This window comes from Odontomachus brunneus, unplaced genomic scaffold (assembly GCF_010583005.1).
Source record: "Odontomachus brunneus isolate Ranch 3 - 2012 unplaced genomic scaffold, Obru_v1 Obru_scaffold_124, whole genome shotgun sequence".
NCBI lineage: Eukaryota > Metazoa > Arthropoda > Insecta > Hymenoptera > Formicidae > Odontomachus > Odontomachus brunneus.
Genome location: NW_022639574.1, coordinates 477202 through 491979, shown reverse-complemented (window position 1 = coordinate 491979; position 14778 = coordinate 477202). Strand labels below are relative to the sequence as shown.

The following is a 14778-nucleotide window of genomic DNA, read 5'->3' as shown; positions in this document are numbered from 1 at the left end:
GTCTCTCTCTCTCTCTCTCCCTCCCTCCCTCCCTCTCTCTCTCTCTCTTCGTATATTTTTTAATTAAATATAAAGAATAAATAATATGTAATAATTATAAATTCTATTGTAATAGCAAATGGTGCATCAGTGTCTTTTGAAATTTTCTTAAGTGGAGCAAACACACGTACACAGGATGTCCCAGACCACCATAATCAAATGTTGCAAGAGCGTAGGACGGATTGAGGCGAGCAAGAAAGTCTTGTCCTGTTTTGTAATATTCGCAATAGTTTTCGAGAAATGAATTGTAGAAAATTGCGTGAAAAAGGGTTGAGCGCTCGAACCGCTGAAATCACTCGACTATTGAAAAACTATTGCGAATATCGCAAAACGGCGCAGGACTTTCTTGCTCACCTCAATCCGTTCTATGTCCTCGCAAAGTTTGATTATGATGTTCTGGGAACCCTGTATACAAGCTGTAGAATTATTGTACCAGACAAAGATTTGCACTAACTGACAACTCGAGATTTTAATTTTGAAATTTTTTATCATTTTCGTCACATATTCGAAAATGCTCTAATTGATTATTTATTTTTATTGTATAAAACTATTTGCAATTATGTGTGACCAAAGCGATGTAAACTTTGCAGAGAAAAAGATTAATATTTTCTCGGTAAAATTTTCAAGTATAGCGTTCCCTTAATTTGACTTAACTTTAATTGAATATGAAGTAATTCGCAGCAATAAAATATAATATCCTTGCTGAAATAATATTTTAAAAAATAAGTTTATTATATAAGCAAGCTGACGATAGTTTGTATACGTAATTTTTTTACTGCACCAGCAAATCTGGTTGATTATGTAAAAAAAGAGAAAAAATATATTAGGCGATAGACCAGTAAATAATCGAATCTGTGCGACTGCTCTGCCAACTAAGCTACTCAAAACCACACTTTGATACGTCTTTCTTTCTCTCAATACCTCCTTTTTATATATAATCTTAATTGTTAAAAGAGTTTTTTACAGAGCTTAATAGTCTCTTACAGTTCTCTCACTAATATAACTACTATACGATACTATACTATACGATACTATACTAATAATTTTGCCACGTAAAGCTATACCATTGTATAAATTTATTAAATCAACTTTTTAAGAAAGCTCTGGAAAAAGAGTTAAGAGAAAATATATCAAGCGTGATAAGACTCTGGGCCGGGAATCAAACCCGGGACTTTTTTCTTGCCGGGCAACCGTTCTACCAATTAAACTATCCAAACCCAACGCTTTATTATATCTTACCTTCTGTTCTTAATGCTCCTGATCACTCGCCGCGGAACTCTCAATTGATAAGGTGGCGAGAAAATATGTGTGCTCTAATAATTCTTGCTAAATACATAGAAATAAAAATATGTACCTATAAAATGATACTTGCAATCGATCGAGCAGATGTACTCACATTTTCCTTTTTCTTCTAATAATTAAAAGATAACTATAACATTAACGTGTCAAAATCATAAGATTCATGAGAATCATGAGATTCATGATCATAAGATTTCCAGAAAAGAAAAACAAATTTTTATACTTAAAAAAAATACGTCGTTATGACTATCTATATACTACAAGCGACAACTATACGAGTTTTGCATGTAGAATTAATGTACATAGTTTAATAATCCATTTATAGAGTTATTATAACTAAAATTAAATAGTTACAGGAACTATATAGTTCTTATAATAATTTTTCTGCGATTGCACAATAACTATAACGAGAAAAAAAATATTCGAAAAGTAAAAAGTATTCAATCGGTATTTATTCAATCGATACTAATAACATATTTACTCATATTAATATCAAATATTTTTCAAATAAGAAAATGTACATAGTGGAGGCCGTGGTTAATTGGCTACCGGGATAAGTTGGCAAAAAGCGATTATTTATGTTATTTTCTAACAAGTCACAGAATTAAGCAGACAAAATTTTTGAACATGTCAAAGATGGTTTTGTAATCTCTGTTTGCTTGATTCTGAAATCTATTAAAGAACAGTAGAAATAATCGATTTTGCTAACTTATCTCAATAGACGATTAGCCTCAGTCTTGCCTATTTTTAAAACTTTAGCATAAAAGCAATTGTTTATTATATTTAAGTAAAAGAATTTAGTTTTAAATAAATATATTATTAGTACCTACAGAATAAATGTTTTATGTTTTTTACATATTTAATTTCTCAGTATACAAAATAGTTTTTTAAACTATATGTATTATTTTTTACGAATACTACATGTATAAAACTCATTCTAATATTAAATATCTAATACTATATAAACAAAACTCGTATAGTTGTCAGCTATATAGTTACCACCAGCGTGTCTTCTCTGTTCCGAGTGTAAAGATAATTTTCTACTAAGAAGTGCCAATACGTGAAAGATTCAGCGGATTATTGAATTCGTTTTTCACGGAGATCTCACGAGGATATTGAACATTCTGCATAATGAGATGCAGATGTATACGAATAAATCTCGACTCATACGAGACATACACGACCTCTTTCGTCGCGTACGACAGATCGATTCGCGTTGAACAGCGAAGGCGCGCGTCACGAATCCACACGGCGATCGCGTGTGTCCTTTTAAAAGCAAGGTGCATTCGCCGATACCGTCGCACCTTAAACGCGCACGTGCAAAAGGAAGGTCACGGACACTTTTTTGGAGCGGCTACTCTGCGGCGCGGCGCGCGCCCGCGCTCTGGAAGGGCATCGTACAGCTCGAAAACTTTCTCGGCCATATATAGCACCGCGATATCCACGTATATGTCTTACGGAGATGGTAATAATCGATGAGAACCAGTTATGCGTCGATGGTCACGCGAGTATTTGAATCACGGGAGAAAGAGGGCGAGAGAATGTGTGTGGGTGAAGCGTTATTTTTCGCAACATTAATGAAAATAAGAAAAATTTATTTTTTCATTTATTTCTAAGGGAATTAGAAGAAAAGAAAGTATACTATTAATTTAACGTAAAATTGAATGACGAGCTTAAAAAATGTCGATAATGTAAAGATGACAAAACGTCATATTTCTTCATAGATTTTATCCTCCTGAATATGATAAAACTATTAAAAAGTTAATGGTATTTCAGGATTATCTTCAAAATCGAATAAAAACATGACATACTTATAAAAATTCGATTGATTTATGGAGCTATCGCAAAACACATCAGTGTGAGTTTGATGGCGAGAGAGAAAATGGTAAATAGGAGGAATATTTTGTGCGTATAAGAGGAAGTACAATTGCGTATGTAAATATATATACGGGTGTGGGGGACGCATTTTTGTGGTAGCTCCTTTGATCCATCTTAATGTAATTTAACTAAGCTTTCCTCTCCCCTCACAGATAACAAAACATCGTTCTTAGCCCTACTCCCTCCCTCAAATTCACACAGATGTGTTTCATAATATTTCCATAAATAAATAGAATTTTTGTAGATACAATATGTTCTTGTTCAATTTTCAAGGTGATCCCCAAGTACCACTAACTTTTTAATTGCATTATCGTATTCAGGAGGTCAAAATAAAAGAAAAAATACTATTTCTCTTACTTATACTTTTAAGCACCAATTGGTAACAAATCTTTTTTAATATTCTTTTTGCATTAATTTTGTCGTTTTAATTGTGTTTCTTTTTTATATTGAAGCTTCACTTCATTTTTGTACGTACTTTTATTATGCATAAAGGTATTTTTAATCCCGTGCAATCGATACGATTTAAACATTACAGAAAAGAATTAATATTTTATTACTTCAATATCAGTTTGTAAGTTTTTGATGACATTTTTTTATACCATTTCTTGACGACATCTTCTGATAATATCTTTGGCAACTAACATTTTCTTAATAAGTTTATTCATTTAAACCAGAGCTCGACACGCCCATGGTAGAAGCAATATAGATAACCATTACTCCGTAAAATAACTTCCGTAAACCATAAAACTTCGTAAAAAGTAATATCATTCAAATAAAAAATTTAGTTATAAATGTTACGTATTAGGAAACGTGCCATAGAAGAAAGAAGAGTATTCACACCACCGTGAAGTGGGCCAGAAAACTATTGTTTTATGCTTTGAGTAGCACTGAATGAAACAATGTGGCAAGGTACCCGAGTCAAAATTTTTACCTACCTTCTTTTTTACCTACCTGAGTCAAAATTTTGGTCCCACTTTTAGCCTCCCTATTCCATTCAACACTTATTTTGATATTTTGAATTCATAATACAATTTATTTTGACGCTAAAAAAAGTGAAAAAAATTTTTGGACATTATCAGAGAAGAAGTAAATTGTATTATTAGAATTAAGCTAACTTAACTCTTACTGCGTTGTAGAATTCAAAGTTTAACGTAGGACCAAAATTTCGACTTGAATAGTATTATGAAATTAATTTCAAATTAACACCTATTGTTTAGATAATAAAATAAATATTTAAAAATATAATTTTGTTCAATAAGTAATATTTCCCTCGATGCCATTGAAAATATGTTCCTTAGCCTTGAAAATATATGATAAATGAACTTTTTAAGAAGAGAGTAAAAGAAGTATTGAAATAGTTTAGTTAGCTAGTTGATAGATGATTGGTTGGCAAGTGAAAGATCTCGGATTCGATTCTCGGCTGCAATCTACCACGCTTCAATATAATTCTTCTCATTTCCTACATCGCTTCTTATAGATGATTCAGCAAATTTAATGGAAGTTATCTATCACTGGTATGAATAATTAAATGTTATCAATTGTAACAAAAGTTGCAATAGGAATTATCCTCTTGACAACAAAGACCATTGAAAGAGAGAAAGACAGAAAGAGAGAGAGGAGAAAGACGTATCGAAGTGTGTAGGTTTGGGTAGCTTAGTTGGCGAAGTAGTCACCCGGATTTGATGTCTGATTCAGTTGCTTGCTCCAAATATTTTTTCGCTTCTCTTACAAAATCAAATAGATTTGCTTGAGTAGTACAATAATTATGTGTGCAAATAATCGTCATATAGCTACTAATAGAATGAACTTATTTTTGTGGATGTTATCTTAATTATTGCAGCAAATCTTTTCGTATGTCAAGATAATTTAAGTTTACGAAACAAATCTATTAATTTTACCAAAGACAAAAATTATCGCTCTTATTCAACAGATAAAAATATATATTTGTCTATTTTAGAAAGAAATTATTCAATTTAATTGCAGTTTTGTTAGCACATGTATATCATTATTAGCTCGAAAAAATATAGTTTATTATTATAAGCACTGATTTCTATTATTGTGAATATTGATGTTGTAATTAATTAATAAAAGATTAACAGATTAACAGAAATATTTCTAAAAATGCGTAGTTATGTTTTTTGCTAAATATGATAACGTAAAGCAGCACATATTTTTATATAAAAAAAAATATATATGTGTGTGTGTATAAGAAATACAAAAACAATAGCATAATCATATGAATGTACATTTAATATAACATTTCGACTATCACCGCTACATTATCGACAACAATTCGTCATCCACTTTGACACTCCCTTAATCTTTTCAACATGTGTACTGACACATGTGTATCCATTTAAATACAATTCTTAGGTTCGGTTTTAGGTGCAATTTTTCTTTTATAATTGAGACATTATTGATAACATATAACGGACATTTTATTGTGAATAAACATTCATCTTAATTATACTAGAGGAAGGAAGGTCTTCTCTCTTTCTCTCTCATATGATTAACATATGTTATTATTTTTATGTCACTTTAACATCAGATCGTTTCTTCTGATTTTAATTAATAATCCGTAAGGAGGTTAATAAATTTGTACGCAGAATCGTGTGTGGAACGGTTAGCTACCTAATTAGTGCACCGCATACGTTACAAAATCCGAGAACCATATCGGCACGTACATTACTCTGACAAACAATTATTATCTCCCCATTTGAATTATTATGCCCAAAATCGTGTGATAGTTCTTACTTTCCTGAGACTTTCCTTTCGTTTAGATTTGCGAAAGAGAAAATGTTCCTTTACACTCACGCGAACGTCGTGCACACTCGTTCCACTCGACTCGCTTCCATCGATCTGCAATTAACCGCTATTGTGCGATCGTCAACGGATGTCTTCCGACTTCCACGAGTCGGAACTCTTACACGCTCGTTCACACATCGTTACCGCAAGAGACAACGCGCACTCGTTTCAATCGCATTCAATTTTCGACGACACCTCTTCCGACACCGAGTCAGCAATTTTATGTACCTTTAATCGTGCACGCTGCAATAAACCGAGATCGGCGAGAAGTGTCGCACGCAAAATTTTGCCGCTTTCACGGCTGTCGTCGCATATCTGCGAAATTGCATGCACGATCAAGATTACGGGGGTACGTGGGGCACATAATTAAATGAACCGAGCGAGAGGCGTGCTTTACCAAACACATCCGCACCATGGCACCAGTAACACGGCTAATCAAATATCTGTTACATGCGAGTTATGTGAGCAACTTTCGAGGAAGCAATATCCTCAGCGCATGGTACACGTCTAGTTCGCAAACTATCACCGTGTTTATGTACGCAGAATCCGTATATAATTATTGCCTTTCTGATGGCACGCGCAGGGATAATTCAATATTTGGAAAAGCAATAATCTGCCTGTCTCATTTATTCGCGATTATAATAATTGCGCGATCAATGTAAGAAGAAGAAAAAGAGCAAGAGAGGAAGAAATTAAACATCAGGAAAAATAATGTTGAAAGAGGTGAAAGCGCCAGTATAGGTGTCGATAATTAACTTTTCCAAAGCCCATGTAAAGAGGATCCCGCATAGATAATTTCTTATGAACTAATTGGAATCCAGTTCTATTTCCTAAAATAATTATAGATTCCGGTTACAAATGCAATGTTTCAAACACGTGATTCCAAGTGGAAACCCAAACTTTTTCCAGTACTCTTTATGCTTTTATCTTACAACTCGTATGCAAATTTCCCAAACATTTCTAAGTATAGCATAAATTCCAATTAGATTATCCAAACTAGTTTTAAAGAAGAGACTGGGTCTACTGGCTCCAGAGATATGTTGCTCATGTGCTTTTTTTAATATTTATCTTGAGAGGAACAGTTAATACAAAATCGTTAAATAGTCCTTTTAGAAGATAAATATTTTTCTATGAGAGTTTTATTAAAATCGAAATAATATTACAGTTAAAAAATAGAAAAAAAATTGATTTAGTAACAGCAAAGTAAATTTGCGAGCCTCATGAAATTTTGTCTTAGTATCCTTTCCATCGTGAGTAAATAAAGTTTATTCTTAAATAAAAAAAATATATATTTTTTTACTTCAAATATAAAACTTTAACATTATATTAAACATTTAAGTGCATTATAATTATTTACAATTAACAACCGGTAAGTTATAAAAATAACCGTATAACAATCTAACATTTTGAAAAGAATATATGTATTTTTATAAATCCCACAATTATAAAAATATTTATTACTATTTTGTTATTCTCTGCGTTTCATTTCTTTGTTTTACTCTTTGTACAACTTTCCTTCTGCGTTTGGATTTCCCACTTAGAAATCGCAAATTCAATTCTTTGGAAAATCAGGATAGATCCTAATTAGACTTCAGAAAATTTTCTTTAATTAGGATTTTATAGGTTTGGAGTCTTGGGACTCTATAGGCTTCTTAGAGTTAGGATTCTCAACTTGTTTGAGGTTACTCCTATTACCAGCATTGAATGTAATCTTTCAATTATAACTTGATTATAACCATATATTTCCGGATATTTTTTCTTGTTTAGGTGTGTAGAACCTCCCGAAATTTGTATAAATATTTCTGAATTACCCTGTATATTATATACTTATATAAAAATGGAATTTTCCGTTTGATAACCATAAAAATATATCAACGTTGCAAATTGAAAGAAAGTGCGAATATTTTTTTCTGTTTCTATAGTACTGTTATATTTTGTTTTTATTTCCATAATATTTCTATTTCAATTCTAGATCATCACAGAAACGATATATGTTTGAGTCAAGAATGGAATTCCCAATTGGTGTCATAATAGAATGACTACTTTTGAGATTAATTTAGGCGCCTCAATCGGAATCTATGCTGTATCTGGGAAAATCAAAGGAAATTTCTAGCGGGATTCAATCAATCGAGTTCGGCGGCGAACGAATGCTTGATGAGAAATCTCCCGTTGTTTTCTTCACGCTCCCTCGCGGAAACGACTCCGTGTTTAATGACAACTTTGTACACGAGAGAGACGTTCGTTCGATCCACGCGCGGGTGCGTCATAGGAAGGAAGTCTATGAAACGTATTCATTACAGTTGCGAGGAAATGATTGCGTCAGAGAAAGTATGAAAAGAAACGCGATTCGATCGTGTGCGAGACTGTTGCAATTTCGTCAGGCAATCACGTGACAGAGCTGATTACTCTTTTGCTTTTCACGCATTTCCTCGTTTGTCTCTTTTTTCTGTTTTTATTGTTTATTTTTATTATTATCTTCTTCTTTTTGCTAAAACCTCTTTTGTCTCAATGTCATGGGCGTCACTTCGTGTTTCCGTGCGCAACTCGGCGACGGGCTTTTCCTTACTTTCCCTATGATGCGTTATACGAGAAAAGAAGCAGAGAGAAAGAGAGAAAGAGAGAGAAAGAGCGTGTAAAAATAATACATTCAGTACGGTACACTGTAATAGTTCATACTGTTACGTGATTTTTTTCGCGCGCACCGCTGCACTCAGGAAGTACATTTCCATTTCCTCCGCAACCGATTTCGCTACTTCACAGCAGGTCTCGCCTGTTTTTCATGTTGGTCAACCTGTGAATCATGAATTTTGACTTTACGCATGGAGCATGATAAAACAGCAAAATCTTAAAGTGAATCAGTCAAAATGTTTCTGATTGAATCAATAAAAGAACTAAATTACAAGACTAAAGGATGATCACTGAATATACACTGATTTTCAGTAGAACATAACATTTCTACTCTACTGTTTCGTCTTATTTCTCACTAATTTTGACCAGTAAAGTAAAATTTCATTGTAAAATGAAATGTGAATCGAAATTTTGATCCTACTTCATTATTCTGTTCAACACCTCTTTTGATATTCTGAAATACAATTCTATTCTATAATTTTCTTTCTTTTCTATAATTTCTATTCTATAATTTATATTCTATAATACAATTTGATATTCTGAAGCTTATAATACTATTTTAACGCTAAAGAAAGTAAAAAAGGAAATTTCGGACATCATCAGAGTCAAAATAAGAGTAAATTCTATCATTAGAATTAAACCTTCTTTGCTAACTCAACTCCCAGTACATTGTAGAATTCAAGGTTTAACATAGGGCCAAAATTTCAACTCGTGGATCGAGTTGTTGTACAACGAATTTGTTGTACGTTATCCAAATTTAAAAATTTTTAAAACCAAATTTTTGCGTTTGTGAAGACGGAATTAATGACTTACATGCACTTTGCATACAATGGCACCATCTTTGTTTGCAAAATGCCTAAACAATGCAGACAGTCGCTACTATTCGATCCAATCAGCAACATTGTACTAATTGCAATATATATAACTTTACTTATAACTTAACTACTAGTTATAAACATAGTATATTCCAATGAAGAATATCCTGATTGTACTTCAGTGAGCAGAGTACATATAAATGGTTACGAAATTGAAAAGTTTACAAATGGAAGCTACCTCTCGCCGAGGACGAAGCTATTCGATACATGTAGGATCTGCAGCTCTAATTTTTACATGAGCAGAGACAGTCAATATATGCCGCATCATACATTAAATCAAGATTTGTATTCGTAATTGGCTGAGTCGCTGAAATTCATCCGAAACGGTAAATCCTTACGGTTACGACGCTGAGAGGCGATAAATCAGAAATCCGGTTTCGGAAATATCACTATGGATCGTACTGGATGGTAAGAGACAAACGGACAAAGAGAGAGAAAAAGGAGAGAAGGAGAGAGAGAAAGAGCGCGGGAAAAGAAACTGAAGCCAATAATCTGTGACGCGCCCGTTCGGCTCTGAATCTTCTTGACGACCGCCACCTCCATGAATGTCGTATGACTTTCTTCTAAGAATAATTGGATACCCCTTACGCCGCGCAGCGCCACTTTTTCCTCTTTTCATTGCGTGGAAACGTCCTTCTTCGTCGCTGGCCGTTTTAGCAAGGCACGCCGTTGTAGCTCGCGCGATGCAGCCAGTCACTTGTCATTGTATCGCACAGCGTGATTCAAATGCGATCGTATTCGCGACATGTACATACGACAGTGCGCGCAATAGTGCCGGTTGGGATACAACGTGGCGCGTGGAAACGTAGCACGAGAGAATCGAGAGTCCCAGTGCGTCGTACAACGCGACGAACACAACACGGTTAAGTAGATAATACTCTCGCGCAATGAGGCGCACGGGTTTAGATACAGAGTGAGTTGTGAGTATGAATCGACTCTTGATTCATTACCATCTTTCCACGTTCGTGTTAACCGACGCATTTAAACCCAGGTACAAAGTGTATATATAAATTAATGTGTATCTCTTTATGTTTGTCTCTTTGTCTGCTTGTCAAAGTAAATTTCCGTCCGATATTAACAATGAAATTGCCAAAGTAGTCAAAATAATTAGTTAGTAATTTATTACAAAAATTATTCAAATTTATAAGTGCATTGTGTATTTCTGACTGACGTTGATAAGACTAAAAAATAAACATTTCTCCTTTTGCATTGAAAACCTACTATTTTCACAGCTTTGGTAGAAATGAGTTGTTAGTTTATATCAAAATTGCAATTATTATTTTAATTTGTTTTAATTTGCTTTAATTTGTTTTTATTTGTTTTTGTAAGTATATACTTATGTATTATATATACTTATTAAATTGAAAGAAAAATATATAAGAAATAAATAATAATTCTCCGATAATTAAAAAAAATTTTAAACCGAAATAATAGAAAGCTCCTCGAATAGATTAACTAACAGTAAGATTTGAAAAGGAGCAAGCACGGATGTCTTAGTGCTATTAAATATTAATATTATTTTTTAATATTAATATGATTGTGGGAGAATAAAATTGTCCAGTATGTTAAACGCACGTATCGAAATTTTTTCTTCGATTATCGTACGCGGAGAATCAACGTTCCATACTTAGACCGATCCTTGAGTCCCAATTTTTATATATATATTTTTTTTATTAAAATCCCAAACCCATCCCAAATCCCATTAAACCGATGACTCAAATAGATTCATTATATATGTTGCGAAAAAACTGCCTCCGTCAGGACTCGAACCTGGAACCTCCCCACTTTCCTATAATAGCACTAAGCATCCGTGTTTGCTCCTTATGTGCCTTTTCAAATATTACTGTTAGTTAATCTATTCGAGGAGCTTTCTATTATTTCGATTTATCTTAAGCATTGGCAGGAAGAATATGCTATCTTTCTCTCGTATAATAACATCTCTTACGAGATCGATTCTTTCGTTCTTTCTCTTTCAACTTACATCTTAGACAATTTATAAACATTATGTTGCGAGATTACTGTCGAAGCCTCGGTGGCCGAATGGGAAGGCATCCCGCCCGGAAAATGGGGAGGTTCCAAGTTCGAGTCCTGGCGGAGGCAGTTTTTTCGCAACATATATAATGAATCTATTTGAGTCATTGGTTTAATGATCGGTTTGGGATTTTAATAAAAAAAATATATATAAAAATTGCGGCTCAAGGATCGGTCTAAATATGGAAGGTCTAAGTATGGAAGGATTCTCCGCGTACGATAATCGAAGAAAAAATTTCGATACGTGCGTTTAACATACTGGACAATTTTATTCTCCCACAATCATATTAATATTAAAAAGTAATATTAGTATTTAATAGCACTAAGCATCCGTGCTTGCTCCTTATGTGCCTTTTCAAATCTTACTGTTAAAAAATTTTTAATTATTCAAAATATATTCTGAGTTCGAATAATCTTAGAGTATTTTAATCAAGAATATTAAATTAAAACAAAAACACTCTTACTACATAAAGCCAAATCAATTTTTTTTTAATAAAATTTTATGATTTTCTTATAAGGAAAATTAATTCTTCTCTTGACTACATTATAATAAGTTTTCTTAAAATTTATTATAAATTTATTTTAAGAGATCATTTTTAATAAAATATATTCTTTATTGAAGATAGCCTGTATTTCGAAAAAAGAAAGTAAATTGAATATTCGCTTTTCTTAATAATAGAATGATATTTTTTGTATATTGCCTATTCTTACATTACTAGAAAACATAATAAAATTAAAAGGTGTTACCCAAAAAAGCATATTCTTTTAAACATATAAAGTACTAAGAGTATTTCCCTGAAACCAAAAAAAATATTTTAAGCATTGTATTATATTACTAAATATAATATAATATTATGAATCTCTTTATTAGAGAAAAAATACTTTTTTAATAAAAGCTCGCTTAAAACATGGGATTACAGGAAATAGCACTTTGCAACTAGAATTTTCGTTTTGGGTATTAGATTTCCTTATTGAAAAATCCTCTTGAAGCCATGACATAAGGAAATTTTACTAAGGATCAGATTATATTTTTGTAAATGTACTAATATATATATTTATACCGTGAAAAAAAAATTATGTTTAAATGAAAAAATGTACATTTTCTCTAGACCGTAATTTTCTATGAAGAAATAATTGTTCACTCTATTTAAATAAAAGAATTAGGATAAAGTTAATATTTTATTAGAATTGAATACATATTTTTCATTTCTTACATATTTCTCCTCTCAGTGTAGATATGTGATAACATGTAACGTATGTTTCCCGAATATCATTAATTTTTATAATGCATGCTTAACAGTATTTATTTTGCTCTTCCACTTTTAACATATTTTCACTTTATTTTTTCCTAATTAACCGAGTACTTAAACTTGTTTAACGCTTGAAAAAAGTATGTTCCAGGACATTAACAAACCACACTTCTCTCTTTTCCCTCTTAGCTCTTCTCTCCCCCTTTACGCGTTTAAATCCCTATTCTCCCATGTGGTACGTCACGCTACAAAACGGGACAAATGCGCTCGCGCTCGCTTCCTATCTGACATAACCAAAGACGATCGCGAGCGCGGCTGGTAAATAGTCACATCGCGAGATGACAATACGCACAAAGCCGGGCATCTTCTTCCATCTCTTCCTGCTTTCAACTGCTCGGGGTACTGCTCAGCGAATAGAAATGAAATGACGTGTACGAGCACCTCGGTGTATCCGCGACTCGATGTTTCATGCGCCTCTCCTTTCAGCCAAGATTTCTATACGCGTATAGATAGCGCAGCCTCATGTCGCAAATGCCGCTACCTTCTCATTTACATACAAAGCGGTTAGATTACGCGTGCTGTGTTTCGGCTTATTAAAAAGGCGGCGATTACCGCCACGGTCCGCGTATGCGCCGCGTTGCACAACTATTCCGTTTCGTGGCGCAACGGAAGTCCCGTGTGGCGTCCCGGCGCGTCGTATGCATACGTCTCTTGACGTACGTAAATGCTTCAATTTTCTTCTATGCGCGCAGGTTTCAACGGACGCGCTTAATAGAGCGATGCTTCGTGGTTCGTTTGAAAATTTCGATCGTTAAAAGAAACTGCGCTCATCTATCTTCCATTCACCTCCTTTGCAAGATTTTCCCGGCAATGGCTCGTTGATTAAGTACTATAAAGTATACTAGGCGGTCTAATTCCCGCAGGGGGAACGGCAAAAACAACTTCGGTTCCTCTTAGCATGGTTCTTCCCGTGTTGAAATTTTAGTTCCCTACTTCCGACCCCTGAACTTTCTAACACCTGTATATTCTGAAAGATCAGTGTATGTTTAATACACGTGGAAACTAAAGCTCTACTTGGCGCCCCTAAATAGCAGAAAACATACAAAATGTCTCTATGCTCTAAAGAGGACCTTTCGACAAAGCTAGTGGGCTAAGTAGAATCAGAAGAAGTTAATATAGGCTTCAAAGTATCAAAATAGGCGTTGAAGATTACTAATAGGCGTTGAAGGAATACTAAGATTGAAAATAGGATGAAAATTTCGAATCGAGTTCGAACGAGCGATGTGACAAGCCAAAAGAGCAAATGAAAAGAAAATCCATCCAAATTATATTATTTCTACATCCAAAAAATATAATCTTACTCGTTACTCCACTTACCAAAGAATCATTATCTCTTTCTAAACAGGAAAACTTTTGTAAGCACTACTTTCCTTTATTGTTTGAAATAACGGAGATAATTGAAGTAAACAAAAAAAAGCGCGCGATTACCTCACCCTGTACAAGAGGATTCTAAGAATGAGACTATGTTTTTTGAATATAAATATTTCCAACGGCAAGAAGAAAGCATCCCGATCTTTGACGTCGTGATTATTCGAAATGTTTAAATATAGAGAAGTCTGGAGATCGCGTGTCAAGCTCCTAATGCATTTGCGGGAAAAGTGAAATTTCGCGAGTTTACGTTAAACGTGATATTCTGTAAAATTGTCCTCGCTAGAAACCGCGAGAGCGCACGATCGAATTTCTCGTCTCGCAACAGTAACTCATCGAATTGAAAGTCGCCGGTCCAGCATCCGTCCGGAAATTTTTGCACAACACCGTCGTTCGTTTACTTTCCACGCGCTGAGATCGTCTTAAATATAGAAATTAGAGTTCACATTCATATACATATATAAATTAGAGTTTACGTTTATATATATATATATATATATATATATATATATATATATATATATATATATATATATATAGCGCGC

The 14778-nt window shown here is 33.6% G+C and overlaps 1 protein-coding gene across 8 annotated transcripts in view; it reads left to right on the top strand.

Moving 5' to 3' along the window:
- The window catches only part of LOC116849683 (myosin-IIIa-like), a 60634-nt gene that overhangs the window by 15133 nt on the left and 30723 nt on the right, over positions 1–14778 (top strand). For 4 of the 8 annotated variants that reach the window (XM_032827075.1, XM_032827068.1, XM_032827077.1 and 1 more), the window contains exon 2: positions 4022–4125. The exons of 3 other annotated variants lie outside the window; for them this stretch is intronic. In XM_032827075.1, coding sequence (XP_032682966.1) covers positions 4116–4125 — 10 coding nt within the window. In that variant the 5' untranslated portion in view covers positions 4022–4115. Of the gene's footprint in view, positions 1–4021; positions 4126–10323; positions 10516–14778 lie in introns of those variants that run through there. One more of the 8 variants, XM_032827071.1, reaches the window with a different exon arrangement.